This window comes from Rutilus rutilus (genome assembly GCF_951802725.1).
Source record: "Rutilus rutilus genome assembly, chromosome: 3".
NCBI classification, from domain to species: Eukaryota; Metazoa; Chordata; class Actinopteri; order Cypriniformes; family Leuciscidae; genus Rutilus; species Rutilus rutilus.
Window position 1 is genome coordinate 6,831,251 of NC_140211.1, and position 14,311 is coordinate 6,845,561.

General features: G+C 37.5%; 5 protein-coding genes across 5 annotated transcripts in view; all 5 read right to left on the minus strand.

The window, feature by feature from the left end:
• Window positions 1-14,311, minus strand: part of LOC311288471 (uncharacterized protein) — a 55,861-nt gene that overhangs the window by 40,728 nt on the left and 822 nt on the right. The gene's annotated exons all lie outside the window — the stretch shown is intronic.
• LOC311287763 (histone H2B-like) lies at window positions 1,497-1,950 on the minus strand. Its single transcript, XM_084404793.1, has one exon. It carries the CDS (start codon window positions 1,887-1,889, stop codon window positions 1,515-1,517), a length of 375 nt encoding a protein of 124 aa, XP_084260919.1. The 5' UTR covers window positions 1,890-1,950; the 3' UTR covers window positions 1,497-1,514.
• LOC311287769 (histone H4) lies at window positions 4,606-4,936 on the minus strand (the record flags this gene model as incomplete). The annotated part of the gene is made up of 1 exon (XM_084404797.1): window positions 4,606-4,936. The coding sequence occupies one exon, from the start codon at window positions 4,934-4,936 to the stop codon at window positions 4,625-4,627; it is 312 nt and encodes a 103-aa protein (XP_084260923.1). The 3' UTR covers window positions 4,606-4,624.
• On the minus strand, window positions 11,198-12,150 carry LOC311287756 (histone H3.2). The gene has a single exon (XM_084404786.1). The coding sequence runs from the start codon at window positions 11,625-11,627 to the stop codon at window positions 11,217-11,219; it is 411 nt and encodes a 136-aa protein (XP_084260912.1). The 5' UTR covers window positions 11,628-12,150; the 3' UTR covers window positions 11,198-11,216.
• On the minus strand, window positions 12,373-12,901 carry LOC311287759 (histone H2A-like). The gene has a single exon (XM_084404789.1). The coding sequence runs from the start codon at window positions 12,895-12,897 to the stop codon at window positions 12,511-12,513; it is 387 nt and encodes a 128-aa protein (XP_084260915.1). The 5' UTR covers window positions 12,898-12,901; the 3' UTR covers window positions 12,373-12,510.

The following is a 14,311-nucleotide window of genomic DNA, read 5'->3' on the forward strand; positions in this document are numbered from 1 at the left end:
TGACAAAATTGGTCAACTTTTTATTCTAAAAGAATAGTACTAATAAATAATAAAAATGCCACCTTTGCTTATGATGCTCATTTCAGATGGAATATCTTTAATAAGAATAAACAAATCAAGCAGTGACATTTTCCAAACTGATGTGTCCAAAATGGTCAATGTTTATGATAGTGTCTTTATTCGTAATATTTATTTTATTAATTATTCTCTATATATTATCATTATTTTACATGTTTTTGAGTTCTTTAATTTCATATATATATATATATATATATATATATATTACTTTATGCTCTATGTTTGAATATTTCCAAATGTAAGATCTTTGGTGTCTCTTCTGGGCTGTAAGATTGAGTGGGTGTGATTTCCATCATCTATCTTTGACATTTGACCTCTGACCTAGCCGTTACACCGACTATGACATATTGGCGATGATAAGTCTGTTTGACCTTTTCTTATTAGACCAAAGCAAGCAAAAGTTTAAGAGGATGTAAGTTTCCTGCATATATATTCATTGCTTTTATTTTGCTCTTCACCTCTACTTCTGCTTCATCTCCTCTACCTCTCCTTTCATTCTGCAAATATCTTCTTTTAACATTCTACAATGTTATACTATATATATATATATATATATATATATATATATATATATATATATATATATATATATATAACTATTATTATTATTATTTTAGGGTGAGAAGCTCGGTCACTCGGGAGGAGCTCAGAGTAGAGCCGCTGCTCCTCCACATCGAGAGGGGCCAGCTGAGGTGGCTCGGGCATCTGTTCCGGATGCCTCCTGGACGCCTTCCCGGGAAGGTGTTCCGGGCACGTCCCACCGGGAGGAGACCCCAGGGAAGACCTAGGATAAGCTGGAGGGACTATGTCTCACGGCTGGCCTGGGAACGCCTCGGTGTCCCCCCGGAAGAGCTGGAGGAAGTGTCTAGGGAGAGGGAAGTCTGGGCATCTCTGCTTAGACTGCTTCCCCCGCGACCTGGCCCCGGATAAGCGGAAGAAGATGGATGATTTTTTTCCTTATTTAAATTTTATTTTCGACAGTCTGGCTGGATCCCATTGCACCACAAACATTTGTGAGCAGCCGCCTACATCTGTCACATTCCTGTTAATAATCTGTTCAAACAGATTAGAATCATCCAGAAATATGAACAGTTTGAAAAAGGGCCCTCAAACTCCTAAGATTGAGAGGCTACTACTTAACATTTATGAATTTGCTAATGTTAAATATATATTTATATATATATATGTGTGTGTTCTAACCTAAAAAGTTTCATTTTGAGGTAAAAAAAAAAAAAAAAAAGCTCTATTAGTGAAAAACTAAACAGAGCTAAAACTTCACTGATTGTATTAGTGTTTTATCAAAATCAACAAGAACGTTAAAGAACAGTATTTTTTCAACTATTGAAACAAAAAGGGTGCAGAAAAACTGAAGCTCTTTTTAAAGACAGTATGTGTGGCTCTTAAAAGAGCCTTTGGTGTTGTGAGTTGAGCTCGCTCTACTTTGAGCTGGTGTATTTGGTCACAGCCTTTGTGCCCTCAGACACGGCGTGTTTGGCCAGCTCTCCGGGCAGCAGCAGACGCACGGCGGTCTGGATCTCTCTCGATGTGATGGTGGAGCGCTTGTTGTAGTGAGCGAGACGAGACGCTTCACCGGCGATGCGCTCGAAGATGTCGTTGACGAAAGAGTTCATGATTCCCATCGCCTTGGAGGAGATCCCGGTGTCGGGATGAACCTGCTTCAGGACTTTGTACACGTAGATCGCGTAGCTCTCCTTCCTGGACTTTCTGCGCTTCTTCCCGCCTTTGCCGGCAGTTTTAGTGACGGCCTTCTTGGAGCCCTTCTTGGGTGCAGACTTCGCTGGTTCAGGCATGACGATTCACTCGGAGAAACTTCAAAATACAATGAGGCTGTGTTACTTCAGGCGGGCTTTTATGCACTGCTCTATGCTAATTTCCAAAAGGGACTACGGCCTTTTCTGATTGCTAGTTTTCCTGGACCAACCCATAGAATGTTTTCATTGGCTACATTAAAAGTTCCCTCACTTGCAGGACACCCAATCACAGGCTGTAAATGTTGATCCCGCCCATCGCCTCATGTCCTACTACCATCCCCCATTATATCATGTTTCTTTGTTTCATTTTCCCGCATTTTTCGGAACGCAATGCAGTAACATATTTAAAGATCAATATTGATGATTTCAGTTGTTTAATCAAATTAAATTTCAAATTGAAAAACATCAATACATAATTAAAATAGATTAAAACATATTTCATACTACAAAAACACAGATCATCACATTACCTACGTTTATTTCATACATTTTGCTTAGGAATCGGATGAGATGTTAAATCGAGGTCCTCTGTGGTCATTAAAAACCCATGGCACTTCTCATAAAAAGTAGGGGTGTAACCCTGGAGTCCTGAAGGCCAAATTCCATCGATTGGCCCTTGCCAATCATGGCCTCCTAACAATCCACTTCCTTTGAATTGGACTTTTAAACCACCACCACTTTTAAAAGCCCAGGGGACTGAAATATTACCAGGAATTATCCATAAATTAGTCATTCCACGAAACCGGTATGATTTGAGTCCCTCTGACCTTTTTAAGTGTATTTTACCTATTGGGTCACCAAACATCTAATTTTAAAAGCTTTTTGTATCAATTGAAATGTCTCCTTTAATAAAATTTTTTAATAATGACATACATATTATCTTTATATTATAACTGATCTTGTTTGATCAGTTGACACCACCTATTTGGTCATGTTCCTCATGGCCTTCTATGAAAGTGTACTTAAGATATGAATAATAAAATTAGAAAAAAGTCCATACATTTTGCCATTCCCATGAATATCTATCTGTGCTTTTTTGCTGGTAATGTTTTTTTTTTTTTTTTAAGTAAGTTTATGATTATTCATTAAAATCACATTATTTAGTTCCGTCCCTCAGTAATCCCTCAACCCCGTTACACAAATCATTCTCCCCCATAAAAGTAATGAACAGATCCTTATGTGACATCAATAACGGGAAGTAACATCATAGAAGTCTTCTGAACAACATTGTGTGTAGACACAGGCAAGTTACCACCTTCTTTTATAACTATAACTTATTTAGAATTGTGGTTGTCAAGCTCAACGACTCAACCCTGTTACATCAAATAAAGACTATTACTTGTGAAAATGATCTTTGTTGTTTCAACAATATACATGATTTCTTAATACCATGCATGCCATGTGCTCTCCTGTTATTCACTACACGTAGAGCAGTGGCCATTTTCAAGCAAAAAAAAAAAAAAAAAAAACCCCGTCACGCTCAACCCCGTTACTTTTTTCCACGAAGCGAGCGCACATAAAAAAATAAAATTAAAATAAAAAGCACATGCTCGCGCACACATAAAAAAAGCATAAAAGTAATATGTTGTGTTTTTTATGACCGATTTAGTCATTTTATAATGTTCTAATGTATACTAAGTTATTGTTGTTTTTCCTGCAGTCGGGTTAATAAAACTGAGTTGTAATTGCAATTTATATCTGTTGTTTTTCTTGGTTACACAATGAAATACAGTGCTTATAGAAAATCTTACAGTGAATTTGAGTAAAAAACAACTATGTATATGTTAAGCTGTATTTGTCTCTTCAACCCCGTTTACCCTAGTCTCAACCCCGTCACACCTACATTTTTATTAATTATTTTTTAAAGTTTATGAATAAGTAATTTAATGGTTGTTGAACTTAGCCTGAAATGTTCAGAGAAATCAGAAGAATACTGATTTGTTCAAATTCTGAAGTTAAGCCACATCTTTCAACAAAAATGATGGCACAAAAAAGTGCCCATTTCAGGCTTTAGTATAGCATAAGTGTAATATTATATGTAAATTTTACATTTACAATTACTGAATTAGTGTGAGACATGTTGATTTCATTACAAATATATTTTATAATCATATTCAGAGAGCTCCCATAACGGGGTTGAAGACTAATAGTGCCTATATCTTAAAATAATCACCAATAATAATAATAATAATAATAATAATAGGTATTTGATGCCTGAGGTGAGAACATGTTTTTCTGGAAGTGAAATATGTAATGATGTGGGGTGTTCAGAAAAGTAACACATAGAAGTAAAAAAAATTTAAAATGTGTACCTCCAAATCGTACCGGTTTCGTGTAATGACTCATATTGTAGGAAGGCACTTTAAAATTGTGCAGAAATCCCCTTCCATTGAATTGGCTCTATCACTCTCCTCTCCACCTAAAGCTGGTGTGTGTGTGCCGAGCGTACTGACGCCGGTGTACTGTGGGGGATGCTACACAATGACGGTGGTTGAGAAGAGATCATCCATGATATGAATTAAAGCGCTTCGGGTAGTAGACCTACACATGAAAGCGCCATATATGTGCCTCATTCATTAAATAATTAAATTTAGAATGTTTAGCAACTACTAATTAATGTTAAAACGCGTATTAATGAATCACCAATAAAAACTCATAATAGTTTCGATAAAACGCCACTCAACTTAATTTTCAGCGCATAGAAACTTGTTCTTTGTGAGAAAAAGTGGGTGGCTCTTAAAAGAGCCGTTGGGTTTTTCTTCTTCGTGGAGCTCTTAACCCCCGAACCCGTACAGAGTGCGTCCCTGTCGCTTCAGCGCGTACACAACATCCATGGCGGTGACGGTCTTTCTCTTGGCGTGTTCAGTGTAAGTCACAGCATCACGAATGACGTTCTCCAAAAACACCTTCAACACACCGCGAGTCTCTTCATAGATCAGGCCAGAAATACGCTTGACGCCGCCACGTCGAGCAAGACGACGAATAGCGGGTTTAGTGATTCCCTGGATATTATCGCGAAGAACCTTTCGGTGACGCTTAGCGCCTCCTTTTCCGAGTCCTTTACCGCCTTTTCCTCTTCCAGACATTTCGACAGATGCTTTTCAAATAACAACAACCGATAAAAGAACGAACTGTGGAGAGATGTTTATAGTCAGCAAGCGGACCTAGTTGAAACCAGATGAATCGATGAATGGGCGGTTCTACTAAACGTCACCCGACACGCTACTTTCCCGAGTGGAGGGTCGGGCGGTTGAGAACGCTGGACTGTGATTGGAGCATTGATGGCGTTGGTAGGCTACTGGAAGTGATCCGGAGATGGAGGAAAATTCTAGCAATGCTTTATAAAAATATTGAAAGTTCTGTGATATTATATCCAAACACTACAAAAAGATTTCCTGTACTGAGATCAGTTCGCCAAGGCTGCACTATTTCACCGTTTTTGTTCCTGCTGGTGGTTGAATTATTGGCATTACATATTAGACATATAGTCCTATTATTAAAGGATTGTCTATTTTTGGTAAGGAAATTAGAGTAACTCAATTAGCGGATGATACAGCTCTCTTTTTGAGTGACAAACATCAGATTGGTAATGCTATAACTCTAATTGACCAATTTTCAGCTGCTTCGGGTTTAATGCTTAACAAATCTAAATGTGAAATCTTATGTCTGTATCAGACTGAAGAGGAAAAAATGTTTAATATACCTGTTATGAATTGTGTAAAATATTTAGGTATTCATATCTGCAAAGATCACAAGGAATGTCAACAACTTAATTTTTCACATAAATTGAAGAAAACTAAAACAATACTGAATTTATGGTTTCAAAGAGACATTTCTATTTTAGGAAGGATTATTTTGACTAAAGCAGAAGGGATTTCAAGATTTGTCTATCCTGCCCTCTCTCTTAATGTCCATGATTCAACATGTAAAGATATAAATACCATATTTATTTTGTGTGGAAAAACAGACACCATCATGTAAAAAAAGTGGTGCTCTCTGGTTCTAAGGATGAAGGTGGATTTGAACTTTTGTACTTTTGGGACTTGAATGGGGCTTTAATTTGACTCTTTATATAAATGGTATGGATATTATGAGCAGCAATTGTACTAATAAGCATATCAGAAAATGCTTTCTAAATGTAAAGAAAATAACACCTCATGTTAAATTTTTCTGGAATTCTCATTTTACTGAGATTGATTGGCATGGGGTGTGGCTTGTTCCCTTTAGATTTTGTATCACGAACAAAGTTAGGGAATTACATTTGAAAATATTGCATAATATATATCCCACACACTTGTTTATCTCAAAATTCACACCTGTTGATAATTATTTTGTAAGACAGAACAAGAATCAGTAACTCATCTCTTTTATGGTTGTTCATTTTGTATTAAATTCTGGAAAAGTGTTGAAAATGATGTATGGCATCTAAAACAACACATACAATCACTGTTACGACCCCTCTAAGATTTGTCTAGGAGCAAGAGGGGTAACACTAAAAATATGGCAAAATCAGTAAGAATAATAGGAGGCGGCAAGAAACAATGCAAAAACGCAAAAACGCAAACTGCCAATGAAAGTGATTTATTATACAACAAAGAAAAGAAACCATTAAACTATAAAGTAGATTGACAAAAGTATAAATTATGTAAGCCACAACCAGTATGTACAAATTTACAATAAAGAGGAAAATAAACCAGAGAAAAGAAAAACTAAACAAATCAACCCAAAAGAAAGGAGACTCTAGTGACGCCAAAGAAAAGAAAGAAACAAAAACAAACAATCCTACCTCATTTAAACCTTTAACCTAACTAAAGAAAAGAAAAGAAAGTAATGAAATCTTCAGCGTCAAACGCCGTAAACTTCCCTACTCTCAGCTACCAAAACAAAACATACAATGGGTGGCGTTCACCTCTTACCTGGGGTTTCTATACACAGAGTTACCTAAATGTTGCACAATGGAAGTCGTACGACATCTTCCCTATCCTCCTTCCTCTTGGTAAAGAGTAAACATCAGAGAGCGTAAGCTCAGCAAATATCAAAAGAGCAACGCCATCCAAATAAAAGAAAATCAAACAAAATAGTAAATCAAAAGGTAACAACAAAACAACAGATGTTGGCATAAGCAAATAACAAATAAAGCAAGTCAAAAAGCGAGTCAAAAACCAAGTACAATGACAGCAAAAACAGAACACAAAAGGCAGTCCATTCACTCCTTTCCAGCTTCCTTTTATCTGCCAGCGGGAACGTTACTGGCAGCGGATAGGCCGACGTCACATCTCTTAATGATGATTGACAGCCTCGTGAGCCAATCGGCAGTCAAGGAAGACGGCCTAAGAAATTGACAGGGAAAAGGAGAGAGAGCAGGAGAGAAAACAAACACAGGCACTCCCACAAGACACCTATGAACGTAACAATCACACTTGAAGGGAAACAGATTATTACCTAAAGATAGAAATGTATGTAATATTGTAAATCTCTTTATTTTACTTGGTAAGTTCCATTTTCATAAAGCAAAATTTTCCAAATCAAGACCATTTTTTTAATTATTCCAAATTGAAACTGATATATATTCTGAGTCTCTTAAATTGGTAAAATAAATTAAAAAATAAGAAAGCTATGGTAATAACTGATATATACTCCAAATTTTTCAATAAAAAAAAAAAAATCCTGTTATCCTTATCATTAATGAAGTTTGTAAGACTTCTATTGTCTTACATTGTCTATGTAAGACTATTGTAATTGTACTGATTATTATTATTATTATTATTATTCTGCCGTAAAACGCATCGTGCAGCCCAAACCATAAGTGCTAAAGACTTGAAACTTTGGCAGACGGTAGTACAAAAATCGAGGAGAGGTTCAGAGAGTATGAACCCGATTGGCCAGATGGTGGCGCTATAGCGCAAAAAAAAAATCACACTATTTTGCTTAAATCTCATTAACCCTTTGTCCCACACTCAAGTGTCTTTGGAATCCTTGGCTCAAGCCGAACAATGGCCTCAAGGATTTCATTATTATTATTATTGTTTTTATTTATTTTTATTAATTTCATACTTAATTTTATGTTATGTGTAATTATTTGATGTATAATCTTTGTTTATGGGCCGTGATGACTGAACGTTTGTAAATTGAATTCTAAATATTCAATATTAAAAAATTATATAAGTGAATTATTGGAGGAAAATTGCCAATCGTAAGAGAAAGAAAACTTGTAGAAACGAATCGGGAACTGTTCGTGAAAAAGCCAGGGTGCAGGTGTGGTGAAGCGATGAGTCCCACTTTAGGATTGTGAAAAAGGCAGGATGCCAGCATGGACTAGCAAAGAGGATTTTAAGGTACTGATGAAGTTTGCGGATAGTAATTTGATTAATCCACTAAACCTTACCAAGGCATTAAACAAAAAGTAGTAGGTGATATACAGTAGAGAGTGCCAAGACTCTGAGAAATGGAAATCTTCTAATTTTCTGTAAAAATTAAAAACAGCAGAAAGTGGCACAGGGAATAAAATCAATGCTTGGACAATTGGTGAGTTGTACAATGCCGAGTAATAGAGCTGGTAGCTTGGTATAAAGCTTGGAAGAGCCAGGACATGTTTTAATGTAAATCCGATTGTATTCGTCTGAAAGAAAAATGTCATATACACCTATGATGGCTTGAGGGTGAGCAAACCATGGGCTAATTTTCATTTCTGTGTGAACTATCCCTTTAAGGGTAATAATCTTTGGAATTCCAATTGAAGTATCCACGATATAAAGAGCAACATGTCGGGGGCTAAGGTGATTGAAGCGAAAAGACTGAAATGTGTAAAGTAGATAGTCTTTCTGTAATGCTTCAGTTTGCTGAGGAAAGAATGCCAGAGAGAGTGTACATTGGATATGTCAATTATGTGGTAAGAGCCTATGTACCACCTCCAATCAGGTGTTTTAAATGTTAAAAATATGGGCATGTTGCTACAGTCTGTAAGGGAAAACAGCAATGTGCTAGATGTAGTGGTATCCATGATGACTATGGTAAGCGTGAGCAAGGGACACAGCTAAAATGCTGTAACTGTGGAGGTGAACACAGTGCTAGATTTGGGGGATGTGTGATGCATAGGGGCGCTGTAAAAATCCAGAACGTCAGGATGAAAGAGAGGATAGGCTATAATCGGCGGAGGCAGTTACACAGGTGAAACAGTAGTGTTGGGGGTAGTAACTCATTACAAGTAACTTGAGTTAAGTAATTAGATTACTTTTTCAGGTAACTAGTAAAGTAACGCATTACTTTTAAAATGTACAACAAATCATCTGAATTACTTGTTCAAATAAGTAACACAAGTTAGTTTGTTTTCCCATTTACTGACTGACAGCTCTCCTGTCCTCATGTTGAGACAAAACCAAGTGCAGAGGCGTTGTGTGTGTAAACATGATGGTTATTGTAGTTCTAGACTAAATGTGAGTGTGCATTTACTCATCTCACTTGCACAAAAAAAAGATTCAATATTCCTCAAAATGAAAAAAATAAGTGAAATGCAGAATCAGAATACTATGCAAATCTCCAATAACTAAATATGTTAAATAAAACATACATTGTTATGCATTAGATCTCACTTTATTGACCAATGTACTTGCTTCTGACCTTCGATGATTCAGTTAAATCACAAGCAAAAATGACTTTAGATTTGTTTAGTTTTTATTGGTAAAATAAGTGTTAACCTTTTTTCTCCATCCTATTCTTCTGTTATCCAGAACAGCAGCAGCTGAAAGGTTTATTTGAGCTGCATGCGCCCTCTACTCGTGAATTTGCATTTCCTTCAGCCTGAGGCTTATTATTTCACTTTTGGTTTGAAGGGGTCTTTACATTTACCCAAAAATGTAACTTTTTTTGTTATAAAAAAAACAAGCCAAGCCCAGGTGAAATAAGTAAAGAAAAATAAATTTAACACATTACTTTTATATAAATAAAAAAAGTAACTAACGCAATTAGTTACTTTTTAAGGGAGTAATGCAATATTGTAATGCATTACTTTGCAAAGGAACTTTCCCCAACACTGTGAAACAGACGGAAGACGATCAAGGAAAGGATCCAACATATATTTGATGACTTCGTTCTATGTAAAAAAGCACAGCCAATGTGAGACGGGTAATTCGAGCTGCTAAAAATAACTACTGGAGAAGTTATTGTGATTCTGAAAGAAAATAGAATAGATGAAGTATGGGGTATGATCAGAAAAATGGGTGGTTTCACAATAAATTCTGGTCTACCTGTTCTGAGTAATGGGGAAAGAATAGCTGTGACTAATGTTGAAAAGGCTGAAATTTTAGCAGAGGTGTTTGTTAAAGTATTAATAATAACATATCAGAAGACATGAAAATAAATAGAGAACAAAGTAGAAAGAAACTTCCAAATATTATTATAGGGACGCAGATGGCTTAGTCTGTTTCTGACGCGTGCTTTGTCTTGAGGAATAAAATATTCATTGTCCATACCTTCTCAATATTCGGATATGCCAAATCCATTTATTGTCCATTTTGGCATTGCATCGCAAATAACAAATAAAACAAACAAATATTATACTCAACACTATACTTTGAACTTATTGCTAACAAACTGTTTTGGCATGAGCAGTCTTGTACAAACATGACGATCAAACACGGCATGGTCAAAAAGTTTGTTTGACCTTCAATCTACCCACCTGTAACTCATCATTACCTTAAATATACTCAAAGACTAATAAGTCCTCTAGTATCACAAACAAAAAATACAATTTAACATAATGGCTCCAACAATTATGATGGCGAAAAGACCCTATAATGATCATTTTGATGTGTAATTTTCATTACATGAATTAAAAAGAGCTGTTGGGGGAGTTATGCAAACACTTTTTAATAAAGTGTGGAGCACAGGGAGACTTCCTTTTTCGTGGAAACTGGCTTATCCCTGTATCAAAGCCAGCCAAGAACAAGCATGATGCTACAAATTATATACCTATACCAAATTTGTGTAAGATAATGGAACGTATGATTGTATGTAGATTCAATTACATTTTAGAAAGGAAAGGGATTATTTCACCTCACCAGAGTGGCTTTCGTAAAGGACGCAGGTCATTTGATGCATAACCACCCTGGTTTTGAATAAAACTTAAACTACTTCTTGCAATCATAAACTTAATGTATAAGATTGTTCGGTCATCGCAAAAGAGATTCAAACGTAATAGATTACTCATGCTGCATTTATTTATGAAAAATCTTTTATTTCAGCAACAGTATCAAAAGCATTCACATGCTAAACGCAAAAAAAAAGAGACAAGTTCAATTTAGAAAAACTCTTTAAATTTTTTAAGTGGCTCTTAAAAGAGCCGTTGGGGTTTGTATGACTGTTATGGATTTAAGCGCGCTCTCCGCGGATGCGGCGGGCCAGCTGGATGTCTTTGGGCATGATGGTGACTCTCTTGGCGTGGATGGCGCACAAGTTGGTGTCTTCAAACAGACCCACCAAATAAGCCTCGCTCGCCTCCTGCAGGGCCATGACAGCCGAGCTCTGGAAGCGCAGATCAGTCTTGAAATCTTGAGCGATTTCTCTCACCAGACGCTGGAAGGGCAGTTTGCGAATCAGAAGTTCAGTGGATTTCTGATAACGGCGAATCTCTCTCAGAGCCACGGTACCGGGCCTGTAACGATGAGGCTTCTTAACGCCACCGGTAGCGGGTGCGCTCTTACGGGCAGCTTTAGTGGCCAGCTGCTTCCTCGGGGCTTTTCCTCCAGTGGACTTACGAGCGGTCTGCTTTGTTCTTGCCATTGTTTCTCAGAAGATCAGTAGCTACTGTGTAGAAGACGAACAAATAAATAGTTCACTAAAACACAGCGCGTATTTAAGCCCAGGGCTGCCATGCGCTCATTGGATGACTTTGCTTCATAAGCATTTGATTGGTTATTGTCTGGCGTCTGTAAATGACAGTTGGCCAATGGCTGTGCGCCTCCTGTTTTCAGACAAGAGTTTTGTGGTTCCCGCCCAAACATTCTTCGTTTCTCTTTGTATACATGAAAATAGAATAGGCGAAATCAGGTATAAATTTGTACACCAAAACCCGTGATTGATTTTAAAATATTATTGAAGGTGTAGAGTTGGACTTGTGGCACAGCACTAATATTAAAAACTGAGATATATACATTTACGTAACCGCGTTGTTTAATTTCTTTGTAAATCAATATTATCAGTTTAAATATGTTTAGCCATGCCAATAAAACTATATGCACTTTCATAATACATTTATTAAATCCTTACGAATAGTGTAGTGAGACAGGATAACAATAACAATAAAATTCTCTAGGGATATGCATTTCTAGACAGATTTTAAATGTAAAAAAAAATACCGTCATTGCAAATAAACTGATTTATGAATGGAATCTCAGACAATAGAGCTTTGGTTTCCTTAAGAAATGTCTCTCTCTATACATATAAATATACAACGCATTGTATGGTTGTTGTATAGTTTCTAGCATTCTATAGTACAAGAGTCAATTTACGGGCATTCTTCTGCCGTTTTTTTTTTTTTTTCCGTTTTATCAAACTAACTTTAATAGAAAATCAAATAAAAATCGGACGAATGCAAACACTCTTTCTTGGAGAAATTGGGTGGCTCTTAAAAGAGCCTTTGGTTTGAAGAGAAGCTTCAGTCAGTCTACTTGGCCTTCGCGGGCTTCTCAGTCTTCTTGGGCAGCAGCACGGCCTGAATGTTGGGCAACACACCACCCTGAGCGATGGTCACGCCACCCAGAAGCTTGTTCAGCTCCTCGTCATTGCGCACCGCCAGCTGCAGGTGTCGAGGGATGATGCGGGTCTTCTTGTTGTCCCGAGCGGCGTTTCCAGCCAACTCCAGAATCTCAGCGGTCAGATACTCCAGCACAGCGGCCAAATACACCGGAGCTCCGGCACCGACGCGCTGGGCATAGTTGCCTTTACGGAGAAGCCTGTGAACACGGCCGACGGGGAACTGCAGTCCCGCCCTGGAAGAGCGACTCTTGGCCTTAGCGCGAGCCTTTCCACCGGTTTTGCCTCTTCCACTCATTTTTTTCTTTAAAAACAGTTACTACAACAGACTGCACTGAAGAAGTTAACAGTATGAATAAGATCAGCGAATTCACATACTCTATTTAAACGAGAGTGCCAGTCGCCTATTGGTTTAGAATGTGATAAGTTTCAAACCAATCACTGAACTTCCCTCCAAAACCCAACCCCCTTTTTGGAACGATCACATGTATTGACTAGACAAAAGAGACTCAAGTTTGGTAGATTTTTTTTTTTTTAAGTACAAAAATGGGTATTATACACTCTTCTTACCAACAGTTCTTCACCTTTCACACACTATATTCTGTGCACATTGATTAGATCTGATAATGTACAGTATTATTATCGTTTTGTAATATTGGAATTGAATCACTTCCATTTTTGTTGTTTGTATTGTCACATTTCTCCGGCATATTATTTAATGTATATATTCTAGTGATGGATTGTTCGCGAATGAGCCGGATCTAAGAGCCAGCTCTTGTAGGTGTCAAAGCAAACCGGGTGGCGGTTGAATCAGTCAAATGAAAAAAGTTTACCACTAAGCAAACCTGCAAACTATGAGCCCAGAGTCAGTATAGAAGGAGGCCTAAACGTCTCGTAGATGAGACTGCCTGGGTTATTTTGTTATTTTGTTTCGATATTAGTTATATTTTAAAACAGCCAATCGTAGACTACCACTCATGGAATAGGCATTTAAAAGAGAGACAGATTATGGTCTGATATGACTCAAGCCCCGTTCACACTGCCAAGGACACGCAGCGACAAAGCGACACGATCCCATTCATTTCAATGGAGCGCTGGCGACTTCCGGCGACCATTTATGTTTATTTTGTACTTTAAGTAAGAGGAAGAGATGGTCGGTTCACGTGCCGTATTAAGAGCGCCAAAACTGTATTATTTGAATTTCGTAATAAAACTTACAAAATTTGAAATCTGAGGGGTATGAGGTAGGAGGGTGATCACGAATCTCTGGCGCTGACGACATGCTGCGACAAAATCGCTGGCGGTGTGAACGGGGCTTCAGAAATGACATCGGACACTGGCAGCGCAAGATGTTAAGAAGAACGCAAGAGCTACACTTCTACAAGCTCAACAATAACATCCACATAAAAAAAAATTAAGAAAAATAGTCAGTCATAACTTTGCCCATTAATTAGATGTACAAGGCAGGCAGACAAGTTTTTGGGTTGTTATGGACAATTAAAAATGTGAATATTCACGTTGCACAGTTGTGCGGTGGACTTTCAGCGAGTTAATTTTTTTTTTTTTAAAGAGTCGTTTGTGAGTCAAAAGAGCCGGCTCTTTTCAGTGAGCTGAGTCAAACGAGCCGGCTCACGAAAAAGAGCCGGAATGCCCATCACTATCTGCACTGTTAATAAACATCCTATTTGGACTGTGTTCACTGTTAGAACCAT

Excerpts from the sequence above, each read along its gene's own strand:
- LOC311287763 (XM_084404793.1), bottom strand. The coding sequence starts at position 1,889 with ATGCCTGAACCAGCGAAGTCTGCACCCAAGAAGGGCTCCAAGAAGGCC.
- LOC311287756 (XM_084404786.1), bottom strand. The coding sequence starts at position 11,627 with ATGGCAAGAACAAAGCAGACCGCTCGTAAGTCCACTGGAGGAAAAGCC.
- LOC311287759 (XM_084404789.1), bottom strand. The coding sequence starts at position 12,897 with ATGAGTGGAAGAGGCAAAACCGGTGGAAAGGCTCGCGCTAAGGCCAAG.